The 14,862-nt window shown below is 47.7% G+C and overlaps 1 protein-coding gene across 1 annotated transcript; it reads left to right on the top strand.

The window, feature by feature from the left end:
- The first annotated feature begins 756 nt into the window (after nucleotides 1-756).
- cnga1b (cyclic nucleotide gated channel subunit alpha 1b) lies at nucleotides 757-14,159 on the top strand. Its single transcript, XM_072376900.1, has 12 exons — nucleotides 757-824; nucleotides 951-1,094; nucleotides 1,175-1,279; nucleotides 3,968-4,074; nucleotides 6,863-7,037; nucleotides 8,736-8,872; nucleotides 9,884-10,056; nucleotides 10,863-10,988; nucleotides 11,074-11,226; nucleotides 11,307-11,538; nucleotides 13,621-13,796; nucleotides 13,879-14,159. The coding sequence occupies exons 1-12, from the start codon at nucleotides 757-759 to the stop codon at nucleotides 14,104-14,106; spliced, it is 1,824 nt and encodes a 607-aa protein (XP_072233001.1). The 3' UTR covers nucleotides 14,107-14,159.
- The last annotated feature ends 703 nt before the right edge of the window (nucleotides 14,160-14,862 follow it).

Here is a 14,862-nt window from a genome sequence, read left to right as displayed (position 1 = left end):
ATCATTCTACCAGATATGGAGGAGGAGCCAGGTGACATCAGGTGAGTCCTCTGGTTTCATTGGCTTCGGAAGAGACTCATCTTATCGATAGCAATGTTTATACCAATGGGCCAAAACAGCACTTCATCAGGGCTCCCTCAGGGCTTTAGACTCTTTTATAAGCCGAACTCTTGGGTCAGACTGGGCCACTCTGGGATGCCAAAGGTTCAGCAGCTAAGTGATTCTTTTTCTCAGCTACAACAGTTTGAAAGAAACGACAGCAGTGGACAGGGTGAACTGAGGAACCCAGCGCTGGACTGTAGAACATAATGTCCTCTGACATCAACCTGCAGTCAGCAGAGGAACCGGCAGGACGGCCCGGTTCTGCTGCAGAACCAAATGATTCAGCCAAAAGACAAAAATGTCTGTCTGAAGCTCATGAAGCTGCCCTGCAGTTTGTGTCACCCTCATTTCCTGAGGTCATCCTCCATGTGTATTACCTGGATGCCGTCCTCCGGCTGGTTTAAGTCGGGTAAAGGTGGTCATAAGGTGGTGAAGTTTACTCACGTCATCTTCTGCTTGTTTGTTCCAGACGGACTCAAAGAGCTGGACCAGGGGCTCTGTTCAACGTCAATAACAGCAACAACAATGAGGAAGACGAGTAAGACACTGTCAACCATGTCAGCTGAGACATCTGTAACCACATCTGTCGAGTGTGATGGTTCAACCAGACCATGAACGGCATTAACTGAGAGTTTGTGGCTTCAAAGTGTTTTTATGTTTTCTTCCAGGGAGGAAAAGAAGAGAAAGAAGAAAGAGAAGAAGGAGAAAAAAGAGAAGAAGGAGTATGTTTGGCGCCTCTTTTCCATCAGCTACTGAACACTAAAATCAGTGTTTTTCTGTTTTTATCCTCTGGAATCGAACCGATTCCAATCAGAGATCATTAATCTGTCGTCTGTTTGTCTCCCCAGGAAGGAAAAACAGGAGAAAAAGGAGAGGAAAGAGAAAAGGCAGAGGGAGAAAGAGGAGAAGCAAAAGGAGAAAGAGGAGAAAGAGAAGGAAAAACAGAAAGAGAAAGAAAAACTGGAAAAAGAAAAGAAGGCCAAAGAGGAGGCGTGAGTTCAGACATGAGATGCGAATGACTACGATCCATGATGAGAAATCTCATTCTAATCAGCTCATTATGTGTGTGCAGAGCTAAAGAGATCACAGTGATTGATCCGGCAGGAAACACTTACTACCACTGGCTCTTCATCATAACCATCCCTGTCATGTACAACTGGACCCTGATCATAGCCAGGTAACATGAATGCATGAACAACAACGTGCCAAATCCAAACTACACTGGTTCTTTTTCTCTTTGTTCAAAGAAAATATTCCATTAGGTCCCATTTTGGTTCTGATACTGAAGTTATTGATCCCATCGTACTGAGAAACATCTGATACCAGTACCAACCTTGGTATTGATACAATCGGTATTTAGATCTATTCAGCCACCTCTACTTCACTCTGTCAGTGAGGGGCCGGTGTTGGCGCCCATCAGGCGTTGGGGTCCTTCAGGTGTTGGGGTCTTTCAAGTGTTGGGTCCATCAGGTGTTGGGGTCTTTCAGGCATTGGGGTCCTTCAGGCGTTGGGGTCCTTCAGATGTTGGAGTCTTTCAAGTGTTGGGTCCATCAGGTGTTGGGGTCTTTCAGGCGTTGGGGTCCTTCAGGTGTTGGAGTCTTTCAAGTGTTGGGTCCATCAGGTGTTGGGGTCTTTCAGGCGTTGGGGTCCATCAGGTGTTGGGGTCTTTCAGGCGTTGGGGTCCATCAGATGTTTGAGTCTTTCAAGTGTTGGGTCCATCAGGTGTTGGGGTCTTTCAGGCGTTGGGGTCCTTCAGGTGTTGGGGCCCACCAGGTATTCTGGTCATTCAGGTGTTGGGGTCTTTCAAGTGTTGGGGTCATTCAGGTGTTGGGGTCCATCAGGTGTTGGGGTCTTTCAGGTGTTGGGGTCATTCAGGTGTTGGGTCCATCAGGTGTTGGGGTCTTTCAGGTGTTGGGGTCCTTCAGGTGTTGGAGTCTTTCAAGTGTTGGGTCCATCAGGTGTTGGGGTCTTTCAGGTGTTGGGGTCCTTCAGGTGTTGGAGTCTTTCAAGTGTTGGGTCCATCAGGTGTTGGGGTCTTTCAGGCGTTGGGGTCCTTCAGGTGTTGGGGTCTTTCGGGCGTTGGGGTCCTTCAGGTGTTGGGGTCCTTCAGATGTTGGGGTCCTTCAGATGTTGGGGTCTTTCAAGTGTTGGGTCCATCAGGTGTTGGGGTCTTTCAAGTGTTGGGGTCCTTCAGGTGTTGGGGCCCACCAGGTATTCTGGTCATTCAGGTGTTGGGGTCTTTCAAGTGTTGGGGTCATTCAGGTGTTGGGGTCCATCAGGTGTTGGGGTCTTTCAGGTGTTGGGGTCATTCAGGTGTTGGGGTCCATCAGGTGTTGGAGTCTTTCAAGTGTTGGGTCCATCAGGTGTTGGGGTCTTTCAGGCGTTGGGGTCCTTCAGGTGTTGGAGTCTTTCAAGTGTTGGGTCCATCAGGTATTCTGGTCATTCAGGTGTTGGGGTCTTTCAAGTGTTGGGGTCCATCAGGTGTTGGGGTCCATCAGGTGTTGGGGTCTTTCAGGTGTTGGGGTCATTCAGGTGTTGGGGTCCATCAGGTGTTGGAGTCTTTCAAGTGTTGGGTCCATCAGGTGTTGGGGTCTTTCAGGCGTTGGGGTCCTTCAGGTGTTGGAGTCCTTCAAGTGTTGGGGTCATTCAGGTGTTGGGGTCATTCAGGTGTTGGGGTCCTTCAGGTGTTGGGGTCCTTCAGGTGTTGGGGTCCATCAGATGTTGGGGTCCATCAGGTGTTGGGGTCCTTCAGATGTTGGGGTCTTTCAAGTGTTGGTGTCCTTCAGGTGTTGGGGTCCATCAGATGTTGGGGTCCATCAGGTGTTGGGGTCCTTCAGGTGTTGGGGTCCTTCAGGTGTTGGGGTCCATCAGGTGTTGGGGTCCTTCAGATGTTGGGGTCTTTCAAGTTTTGGGGTCCTTCAGATGTTGGGGTCCTTCCGGTGTTGGGGCCCATCAGGTATTGGGGTCATTCAGGTGTTGGGGCCCATCAGATGTTGGGGTCCTTCAGATGTTGGGGTCTTTCAGGCGTTGGGGTCCATCAGGTGTTGGGGTCCTTCAGATGTTGGGGTCTTTCAAATGTTGGGGTCTTTCAAATGTTGGGGTCCATCAGGTGTTGAGGCCCATCAGATGTTGGGGTCCTTCAGATGTTGGGGTCTTTCAAATGTTGGGGTCCATCAGGTGTTGAGGCCCATCAGTGTCATTGAGCACAAGGTTGGTCCAGTGGAAACGGATACAATGACATCACCGAGCTTTTAACGTTTTACTTCAAGCAGAACGTAGGATTTTAGACCCACAAACACTGTATAAGTAGTGTGGCACCGGTAATGTCTGCAGGGCCATGTTCTGGAAGCTCTAGTGTCTCTCTGTCAGTTCCTGGTCCCTGTGTGCCAGTGGTTATTGGGTCGGGTCTGGTCCCTGTGTGCTAGTGGTTATTGGGTCGGGTCTGGTCCCTGTGTGCCAGTGGTTATTGGGTCGAGTCTGGTCCCTGTGTGCCAGTGGTTATTGGGTCGGTTCTGGTCCCTGTGTGCCAGTGGTTATTGGGTCGGTTCTGGTCCCTGTATGCTAGTGGTTATTGGGTCGGGTCTGGTCCCTGTGTGCCAGTGGTTATTGGGTCGGGTCTGGTCCCTGTGTGCCAGTGGTTATTGGGTCGGTTCTGGTCCCTGTGTGCCAGTGGTTATTGGGTCGGTTCTGGTCCCTGTATGCCAGTGGTTATTGGGTCGGTTCTGGTGCCAGTGGTTATTGGGTCGTGTCTGGTGCCAGTGGTTATTGGGTCGGTTCTGGTGCCAGTGGTTATTGGGTCGGGTCTCACAGAGGACTGAATTCACAGTTAAAGCTCCTTTTAAAGTAACATTTCTTACTCTTTCAGGGCGTGTTTTGAGGAGCTGCAGACCGACTATTTGATCTTCTGGTTCATCATCGACTTCATCTCTGACGCTGTCTATATTTTGGACATGGTCTTCAGAACCAGAACCGGTCTGTAGATGCACAGATAGGTGTACACACTCATCAGGGCCAGATGCATTCGTAACATGGAAGATATTTAATGTCTGAGTTTGAGAAACAACCAGGGCGACAAAACCCAGAAACATTTTATCTTATAATAGAGATCATTTAGGTACATTTAGTCAATTTAAATGTTAAATTCCACTAAAGTTTTGTCACCTGCTGACATAAAGTGGGATAAAATGCAGAAACATTACAGTTCAGACTAAGAAAACAGCTGATGCAGGGTTTTAAGACATATTATCACTGATCCAAGCATACATTTTTCTATCTGTTGATGACGGCTAAGATGGAAGGTCCCCTCAGATCTGTGTGTTCAGATGGATCTCACACTGCTTCTGTTCATGTGTTCTGGCCTTTATGCACCTGTTTACACACCTGTTTACACACCTGTTTACGCACCTGTTTACGCACCTGTTTACGCACCTGTTTACACACCTGTTTACACACCTGTTTACACACCTGTTTACGCACCTGTTTACACACCTGTTTACACACCTGTTATAACCCCATCGTGTGCTTACAGGTTACCTGGAGCTGGCCTTTACACACCTGTTTACGCACCTGTTTACACACCTGTTTACACACCTGTTTACGCACCTGTTTACACACCTGTTTACACACCTGTTTACACACCTGTTTACGCATCTGTTTACACACCTGTTTACACACCTGTTATAACCCCATCGTGTGCTTACAGGTTACCTGGAGCTGGCCTTTACACACCTGTTTACACACCTGTTTACACACCTGTTTACACACCTGTTTACGCACCTGTTTACACACCTGTTTACACACCTGTTATAACCCCATCGTGTGCTTACAGGTTACCTGGAGCTGGCCTTTACACACCTGTTTACGCACCTGTTTACGCACCTGTTTACACACCTGTTTACGCACCTGTTTACGCACCTGTTTACACACCTGTTTACACACCTGTTTACGCACCTGTTTACGCACCTGTTTACACACCTGTTTACGCACCTGTTATAACCCCATCGTGTGCTTACAGGTTACCTGGAGCTGGCCTTTACACACCTGTTTACACACCTGTTTACGCACCTGTTTACGCACCTGTTTACACACCTGTTTACACACCTGTTTACGCACCTGTTTACACACCTGTTTACACACCTGTTTACGCACCTGTTATAACCCCATCGTGTGCTTACAGGTTACCTGGAGCTGGCCTTTACAGACCTGTTTACACACCTGTTTACGCACCTGTTTACGCACCTGTTTACGCACCTGTTTACACACCTGTTTACGCACCTGTTATAACCCCATCGTGTGCTTACAGGTTACCTGGAGCTGGCCTTTACACACCTGTTTACACACCTGTTTACGCACCTGTTTACACACCTGTTTACACACCTGTTTACACACCTGTTATAACCCCATCGTGTGCTCACAGGTTACCTGGAGCTGGCCTTTACACACCTGTTTACACACCTGTTTACGCACCTGTTTACGCACCTGTTTACACACCTGTTTACACACCTGTTATAACCCCATCGTGTGCTCACAGGTTACCTGGAGCTGGCCTTTACACACCTGTTTACACACCTGTTTACGCACCTGTTTACGCACCTGTTTACACACCTGTTTACACACCTGTTATAACCCCATCGTGTGCTCACAGGTTACCTGGAGCTGGCCTTTACACACCTGTTTACACACCTGTTTACACACCTATTTACACACCTGTTATAATCCCATCGTGTGCTCACAGGTTACCTGGAGCTGGCCTTTACACACCTGTTTACACACCTGTTTACACACCTGTTTACGCACCTGTTTACACACCTATTTACACACCTGTTATAACCCCATCGTGTGCTCACAGGTTATATGGAGCTGGCCTTTACACACCTGTTTACACACCTGTTTACACACCTGTTTACGCACCTGTTTACGCACCTGTTTACACACCTGTTTACACACCTGTTTACACACCTGTTATAACCCCATCGTGTGCTTACAGGTTACCTGGAGCTGGCCTTTACACCCCTGTTTACACACCTGTTTACACACCTGTTTACACACCTGTTTACACACCTCTTTACACACCTGTTTACACACCTGTTTACACACCTGTTTACACACCTGTTTACGCACCTGTTTACACACCTGTTTATACACCTGTTTACACACCTGTTTACACACCTGTTATAACCCCATCGTGTGCTTACAGGTTACCTGGAGCTGGCCTTTACACACCTGTTTACACACCTGTTTACACACCTGTTTACGCACCTGTTTACACACCTGTTTACACACCTGTTATAACCCCATCGTGTGCTTACAGGTTACCTGGAGCTGGCCTTTACACACCTGTTTACACACCTGTTTACGCACCTGTTTACACACCTGTTTATACACCTGTTTACACACCTGTTTACACACCTGTTATAACCCCATCGTGTGCTTACAGGTTACCTGGAGCTGGCCTTTACACACCTGTTTACACACCTGTTTACACACCTGTTTACGCACCTGTTTACACACCTGTTTACACACCTGTTATAACCCCATCGTGTGCTTACAGGTTACCTGGAGCTGGCCTTTACACACCTGTTTACACACCTGTTTACGCACCTGTTTACACACCTGTTTACGCACCTGTTTACACACCTGTTTACACACCTGTTTACACACCTGTTTACACACCTGTTTACGCACCTGTTTACGCACCTGTTTACGCACCTGTTTACACACCTATTTACACACCTGTTATAACCCCATCGTGTGCTCACAGGTTACCTGGAGCAGGGACTGCTGGTGAAGGATGAGCAGAAGCTCCGTGAGCGGTACATGAAGAGTTTCCAGTTCAAACTGGACATGGTCTCCATGATTCCCACCGATTTGCTGTACTTTGTTTTTGGTGTCACCTTCCCTGAGATCCGGCTCAACAAACTGTTCAGGTTCAACAGGTATGCAGAGCTGATCTATCGTTCCCTTTTGTTCTCCGGTGAGAGGATTACAAACTGGAGCCCACCAGAGTCATCTTTAAAGGAAATGTTAATATGAAGTATCAGTCATCTTTACAGACACCGAGAAAAGGGAAAAAACTAATGAAAAACTACGATTCCAACGTTTTCTTTCACTTTTATTTCATGAACCCAAATATTTCAGGTTTTGATGAACTTCATTTCATTTGAGGCCTGCAACAAGTTCCAAAACATGTCCGGATCAGAGCAATTTATGGCTAATATTGAGAAAAAAGTTATTTCAAACAGCTGATATGTTTGTAACCCTGATCTGGTCCTGAAGCAGCCTCCAGGACAGTCTGAGCAGCAAAGATGTTCAGAGGAGCTCAGTGATGATGTCACAGCGAGGCCCGATTCTGAGTTTAATTCTTTTTATCATGAGAATAAGATTATTTTAAAGCTGCTGAGAAGATCATCCTGATAAAAAGTTTCTTTCTTTGTTCATCTTAAAACCCTGAATCATGAGAAGTTGGTTGGATAAGAGTTCATTTAAGTCAATATTTAATCCTTCGGTTCTGTGTTGAAATGCATCAGTTTTTACATTTCAGGCTGCAACACATTCAAGTGAAGATGCTAACATTTAGGGTTTGTTACTGAGTCTGATGCTAACATGCTAACATGCTAACAACACCGACTGTGACCCTGCTCTGGTCCTAAAGCAGCCTCCAGGACAGTCTGAGCAGCAAAGATGTTCAGAGGAGCTCCAGTTTGAGTTTAAAACAATGTTCCTCAGAGAAAGACTGGAAGGGATCTGCATATTTCTGCCTCTACAGAGCAGAAAATCATTAAAGCATTCAGGGAACCTGGAGGAGTTTCAGTGCAAAGGACGAGGGAGCAAGCCTAAGCTGGACCCCGTGACCTCTGACCCCTCAGACGCTGCATCAAGAACCGTCATTCATCAGCAGCTGATAGAAGCACATGGACAAGGGATTACTGTGGAAACCTTTGTCCAGCACCACAATACAGAGTTCCATTCACAAGCTTTACTGTGCAGGAAAGAAGCCTGATGTTAACCTCGTCCACTTCTCTGGGCTCGGAGGCGTCTGGGATGGACCGTCACACGGTGGAAACGTGTGCTGTGGTCAGACCCATCAGTATTCCACATCTTTGTTGGAAGAAATGGAGCAAAGAGCAAAAGCAGCATCCAGCCTGCTGTCAGCAGCCAGTCCCTGCAGCCAGGCTCTGTGATGGTATGGGGTTGGATCAGGGGGCAAAGCTCATTTCCACTTCTGTGACGGCAGCATTAATGCAGAAAAGCTCACATTTTGAACAGGGTGACAGTCTTTAACAGTCAGAGACTCACCAAACTGTGTGTAGAGGAATATCTGAAGTGTTTTAGTTCATTTCACAGACTGTTCCTCTGAACTCACGTAGCTGAACTGGACTGATTGAGGCTAAATGTGGTTCCCCCAGATGTGCTGTGGCTCACTTCAGCTGAGGTCCTGTGATGGTTGTCGGTATTAGCTACCTAAGAAACTGCTCCTTTGTCCACTTTCAGATCCAGATGTGTGCAGCTGTGTGGGTGTAAAGCCCCTACAGGCCCAAACCGTTTAGACTGCTTTCATATTCCATGTGAAAAAACTGCAGCGTATTCTTCAAATGTGTCTCTAACGTGACTTCACGGTTCCTCCTTTGCTTCAGAATGATGGAGTTCTTCCAGAGGACGGAGACCAGAACAAATTACCCCAACGCTCTTCGTATCTCCAACCTCGTCATGTACATCCTCATCATCATCCACTGGAACGCCTGCCTCTACTACTCCTTCTCCAAGGCCATCGGTGAGCTGGAAACACCTGTGGTTGGATGTTTCAGCTCAGATCAGCTTATTCTTGCTCCAGTTCAGCTCAGATCAGTTTATTCTTGCTCCAGTTCAGCTCAGATCGGTTCATTCTTGCTCCAGTTCAGCTCAGATCGGTTTATTCTTGCTCCAGTTCAGCTCAGATCGGTTTATTCTTGCTCCAGTTCAGCTCAGATCAGTTTATTCTTGCTCCAGTTCAGCTCAGATCACTTTATTCTTGCTCCAGTTCAGCTCAGATGAGTTTATTCTTGCTCCAGTTCAGCTCAGATCGGTTTATTCTTGCTCCAGTTCAGCTCAGATGAGTTTATTCTTGCTCCAGTTCAGCTCAGATCAGTTTATTCTTGCTCCAGTTCAGCTCAGATCGGTTTATTCTTGCTCCAGTTCAGCTCAGATCAGTTTATTCTTGCTCCAGTTCAGCTCAGATCACTTTATTCTTGCTCCAGTTCAGCTCAGATCAGTTCATTCTTTCAGATCAGTTTATTCTTGCTCCAGTTCAGCTCAGATCGGTTTATTCTTGCTCCAGTTCAGCTCAGATCAGTTTATTCTTGCTCCAGTTCAGCTCAGATGAGCTTATTCTTGCTCCAGTTCAGCTCAGATCAGTTTATTCTTGCTCCAGTTCAGCTCAGATCAGTTTATTCTTGCTCCAGTTCAGCTCAGATCAGTTTATTCTTGCTCCAGTTCAGCTCAGATGAGTTTATTCTTGCTCCAGTTCAGCTCAGATGAGTTTATTCTTGCTCCAGTTCAGCTCAGATCAGTTTATTCTTGCTCCAGTTCAGCTCAGATCACTTTATTCTTGCTCCAGTTCAGCTCAGATCACTTTATTCTTGCTCCAGTTCAGCTCAGATCGGTTTATTCTTGCTCCAGTTCAGCTCAGATCACTTTATTCTTGCTCCAGTTCAGCTCAGATCAGTTTATTCTTGCTCCAGTTCAGCTCAGATCAGTTTATTCTTGCTCCAGATCAATCTGAGCCCATAACATCTTGTGCTTCCAGGCTTCGGTGCCGACAGGTTCGTGTATCCCGACCCGGCGGATCCAGAGTTCGGCCGGCTGGTGAGGAAGTACGCCTACAGCATGTACTGGTCCACGCTGACGCTCACCACCATCGGGGAGACGCCGCCCCCTGTGGAGAACTCCGAGTACTTCTTCGTCGTGACTGACTTCCTGGTGGGTGTGGCCTGTTGTCTCAGTCTTAGGTGCATCTGAAATGCTGCTAAAGATTCTGAAGTCTCTGAGGTTTAACCTTGAACTGCGTCACCCAGACATGAACCTGCAGAACAAAGTGAGAGTTTCAGGGCTTCACATACGCTGCACACTGAAACAAGAGGAGGCGACTCTTCACAGAAGGCTCAAAAACAACCAGAGGCTCTGCAGGAGGGCATCAGTTTCAGAGAAAAGAACCCCTGGAGCCTCTGAATGATGAAATCAGAGGAATGAAAAGGTGTTTCAGTGACACCTGGTGTCCTGTGTGTCAGCAGGGCGGCGACCTGAAGCCGAAAGGATGGTTGGAAAGGAAAAGACTTTTAAACTTTTAAAAAGTGTCCTGAGGCCTGAAATCTGCTGCTGAAAGAGTTAGAAACCAGCAGCAGATTCATATCTCCTGAAGCTTCTGTCAGCAAAGGCTTATTAAGAACATCTTTTATTCTGAGAATCTGTTTATTTGCATTTATTTCTGAGGAGATTCAGAAGTTCTTCTTGCTCATGTTTGCCTTTATTTCTGAGGAGATTCAGAAGTTCTTCTTGCTCATGTTTGCCTTTATTTCTGAGGAGATTCAGAAGTTCTTCTTGCTCATGTTTGCCTTTATTTCTGAGGAGATTCAGAAGTTCTTCTTGCTCATGTTTGCCTTTATTTCTGAGGAGATTCAGAAGTTCTTCTTGCTCATGTTTGCCTTTATTTCTGAGGAGACGTTGGAACAGATTCGGTGAGCTGACAGGACAGCAGAGTTTCTCATGTTTCTTCCTCTTCTCTCCAGGTCGGCGTGTTGATTTTTGCCACCATCGTCGGTAACGTCGGCTCGATGATCACCAACATGAACGCAGCCAGAGCCGACTTCCAGGCCCGCATCGACGCCATCAAACAGTACATGAGCTTCCGAAAGGTCAGCTGCCCTGTGATTGGTTGGGTTTCTGACCCTGACCGGTCTCAGCTGGAGGCCCCCACTCACCTCTCTGCTCCCACTGCAGGTCACAAAGGACCTGGAGAAGCGAGTGATCAAGTGGTTCGACTTCCTGTGGACCAATAAGAAGGCGGTGGATGAGCGGGAGGTGCTGAAGTACCTGCCGGACAAACTGAGAGCAGAGATCGCCATCAACGTGCACCTTGACACCCTGAAGAAGGTCAGCACTCGCTTCAAAGCGCTCCTGACTGGGTGAAAGCAATGAACGCACCCCATCAGGCCTCCTTTTTGCTCCTGCAGGTGCGGATCTTTGCGGACTGCGAGGCCGGCCTGTTGGTGGAGCTGGTGCTGAAGCTGCAGCCGCAGGTCTACAGCCCCGGAGACTACATCTGCAAGAAGGGAGACATCGGCAGGGAGATGTACATCATCAAGGAGGGAAAGCTCGCCGTTGTCGCCGACGACGGCGTCACGCAGTTCGTGGTCCTCAGCGACGGAAGCTACTTTGGCGAGATCAGCATCCTGGCTATCAAAGGTTGGAGTTGATCACATGACTTGGAGCAGACGGCAGCTCCTGTAAAGATGATTTCTGCTGAAATAGAGCAACCCAACATGATGTTTTCTATCTTCTCTCACATGAACTGATATCTCTTCATGTGTTCACTGGAGGTGTTTCCTCTGGAGTCTGCTGGAGGTTGTGTTTGCTTTAGAACTGATTTACAGCCGGTGAGATGCTCCTGCTGTGGACAGAAGGTCAAAGGAAGATGTTTTCTGCTGAAATGCACTTCATGGGTTCACTGGAGGTGTTTCCTCTGGAGTCTGCTGGAGGTTGTGTTTGCTTTAGAACTGATTTACAGCCGGTGAGATGCTCCTGCTGTGGACAGAAGGTCAAAGGAAGATGGTTTCTGCTGAAATGCACTTCATGGGTTCACTGGAGGTGTTTCATCTAAATCAGGGGTCGGGAACCTTTTTGACTAAGAGAGCCATGAAAGCAAAAAATTTGGAAATTTATTTCAATGAGAGCCATATAATATATTTTAAAAGTGAATTCAACTAAATGTCAGTATAATAAGCCTCTGAATTTATTAGCATATTATATTAGCATATTATTTATTAGCATACTCGCCATCTGTGAATGGTTTTCCGTTCCTCACTATTGCTAAAGATCCAGCAAAGCTAGCAGAATTATAGTCACCTTGCCGGGTTGCTGCTGGCTGCTTGTACCCTGCTCAGTAGCTCTAGCTTGTACCCTGCTCAGTAGCTCTAGCTTGTACCCTGCTCAGTAGCTCTAGCTTGTACCCTGCTCAGTAGCTCTAGCTTGTACCCTGCTCAGTAGCTCTAGCTTGTACCCTGCTCAGTAGCTCTAGCTTGTACCCTGCTCAGTAGCTCTAGCTTGTACCCTGCTCAGTAGCTCTAGCTTGTACCCTGCTCAGTAGCTGTAGCTTGTACCCTGCTCAGTAGCTCTAGCTTGTACCCTGCTCAGTAGCTCTAGCTTGTACGCTGCTCAGTAGCCCTAGCTTGTACCCTGCTCAGTAGCTCTAGCTTGTACCCTGCTCAGTAGCTCTAGCTTGTACCCTGCTCAGTAGCTCTAGCTTGTACCCTGCTCAGTAGCTCTAGCTTGTATCCTGCTCGGTAGCTCTAGCTTGTACCCTGCTCAGTAGCTCTAGCTTGTACCCTGCTCAGTAGCTCTAGCTTGTACCCTGCTCAGTAGCTCTAGCTTGTACCCTGCTCAGTAGCTCTAGCTTGTACCCTGCTCAGTAGCTCTAGCTTGTACCCTGCTCAGTAGCTCTAGCTTGTACCCTGCTCAGTAGCTCTAGCTTGTACCCTGCTCAGTAGCTGTAGCTTGTACCCTGCTCAGTAGCTGTAGCTTGTACCCTGCTCAGTAGCTCTAGCTTGTACCCTGCTCAGTAGCCCTAGCTTGTACCCTGCTCAGTAGCTCTAGCTTGTACCCTGCTCAGTAGCTCTAGCTTGTACCCTGCTCAGTAGCTCTTGCTTGTACCCTGCTCAGTAGCTCTTGGCACGCTTTCTTTCTGCTGTCTCCTGCCGGGTATTTTGATGCAAAGGTAGCATGGCGCGTGTCGAAGTGCCGCTTTACATTCGACCGTTTCATCGATGTAATTTTGTCTTTGCAAATTAGACACACCGCAGAATTTGCTCTCTCCACAAAGGCGAATTCTTCAGTCCATTCGGCCTGAAATGTACGATACTCGTCATCTTTTTTTCTTTTCGCCATCTTCTTCGTCGAAGGGTTAGCTTTGAGCTAATGACCGAGCCGACTGATTCAAAAGGGGGCGTTTACCTGTTTTACGCTGCCAACGTAGTCCAGTATCATCCGATTAAAATAATGGACAGTTGCTCCTGCAGCCCTGAACAGGACATGAAAAATCGATGGATGGATTAAAACAAGTGAGAATATTTAGTTTTATCTGCGAGCCATAGGTTCCCGACCCCTGATCTAGAGTCTGCTGGAGGTTGTGTTTGCTTTAGAACTGATTTAAGTCCTGACAGCCGGTGAGATGCTCCTGCTGTGGACAGAAGGTCAAAGGAAGATGGTTTAAGGCAGCAGGGAAACACTTCAATGATTCATTCAGGGTTTCTTCTGCTTCTTCTCCAACAGGCAGTAAGGCAGGAAACAGGAGGACAGCGAACATCAGGAGTATCGGATACTCCGATCTCTTCTGTCTGTCCAAAGATGACCTGATGGAGGCTCTGACGGAGTATCCTGATGCCAAAGCTCTGCTGGAGGAGAAAGGAAGGCAGATTCTGATGAAGGACGGGCTGCTGGACCTGGAGGTACTGCCCCGTTGTCTCATGCAGGAGAGTAAACCAACAACCAGCCTGCTAAAATAAAGCAATGACTCGTCTCGTCCCCCAGGTGGCAGCACAGGGCCCGGACCCCAAGGAGATAGAGGAGAAGGTGGACCGGATGACGACCTCGCTGGACGCCCTGCAGACCCGGTACGCCCGGCTGCTGGCTGAGCACGAAGCCACTCACAGCAAACTCAAGCACAGAGTCACCCGGCTGGAGAAAAAGGTGGTGCTGCCCCCCCGGGCCGACCAGCCCGGCGATGCCCCGCCCCCCCCGACACCTGAGACCAAATAAGGAGCCAAGGAACAAGGAGGAGGGGCGCATGAGAGGAAGGACAGAGGGAGTTACCCAGCTGGGTCTGAAGGAGACGTGGACGGAAACAAGTTCATCAAATTTATCTCAGATTTAAAGATTTTCAAATGAATTCAGATTTATGTCCCAAAGCATCGAGTCGCGTCTGTTCTGCTGAGTTCTGAAAGTGTTGCTGCTGGAGGGGCGTTTGGGTCCGAGCTGAAGGTGGCGAGGTGACTCTGGATCACCCTCAGAGCGGCAGGAAGGACCAGGGAAGGTTTTCTTACGCATGTAGGCATTTTCCTCACGTTGTCACTCTCTGTAAGAGTATTAAACTATAAATGCGCAGCATGCTTCTGTGTCAGTAGCAAAGCTTGTTTATAGATGATTTGCAGCGTGTTCCTGAGTCTGAAGCTTAATGTACAGATGTATATATGAGAGTAGCTGAGACTCAGTGTTTCCGTGCTGTTCAGGACTCACACATCAGTAGATTTATCTCTTCCTCTGGACGTAACGAGCTCAGGTCATAGTTCAAGCTTTAAGTTCCTGTAATGACTGACAGAACATGTACATCCAGCATCAGTTCTGCTTTGCTAAGGCTGACGCTTTTAAAGGTTCCAGCAAAAGATCCAGATGATGGAAGCTCTGCGCTGAAATAAAGATATTTTATAAGGAAAACCTTCTTTTTGTTTCATTTTTAAGAACTATTTAAAGAGATGAACAATGACCAGAAAGAGTCTGAGCATGTGTGACCATATA

Source organism: Leuresthes tenuis, unplaced genomic scaffold (genome assembly GCF_036924035.1).
Source record: "Leuresthes tenuis unplaced genomic scaffold, fLeuTen1.0.hap1 SCAF_22, whole genome shotgun sequence".
NCBI classification, from domain to species: domain Eukaryota; kingdom Metazoa; phylum Chordata; class Actinopteri; order Atheriniformes; family Atherinopsidae; genus Leuresthes; species Leuresthes tenuis.
This window is presented reverse-complemented; position numbering and strand designations above follow the sequence as displayed.

Excerpts from the sequence above, each read along its gene's own strand:
- cnga1b (XM_072376900.1), top strand. The coding sequence starts at position 757 with ATGTTTTCTTCCAGGGAGGAAAAGAAGAGAAAGAAGAAAGAGAAGAAG. Across the intron at positions 1,280-3,967 it reads TGGACCCTGATCATAGCCAG|GGCGTGTTTTGAGGAGCTGC; the intron begins GTAACATGAATG and ends TTACTCTTTCAG. Across the intron at positions 11,227-11,306 it reads ACCTTGACACCCTGAAGAAG|GTGCGGATCTTTGCGGACTG; the intron begins GTCAGCACTCGC and ends TTGCTCCTGCAG.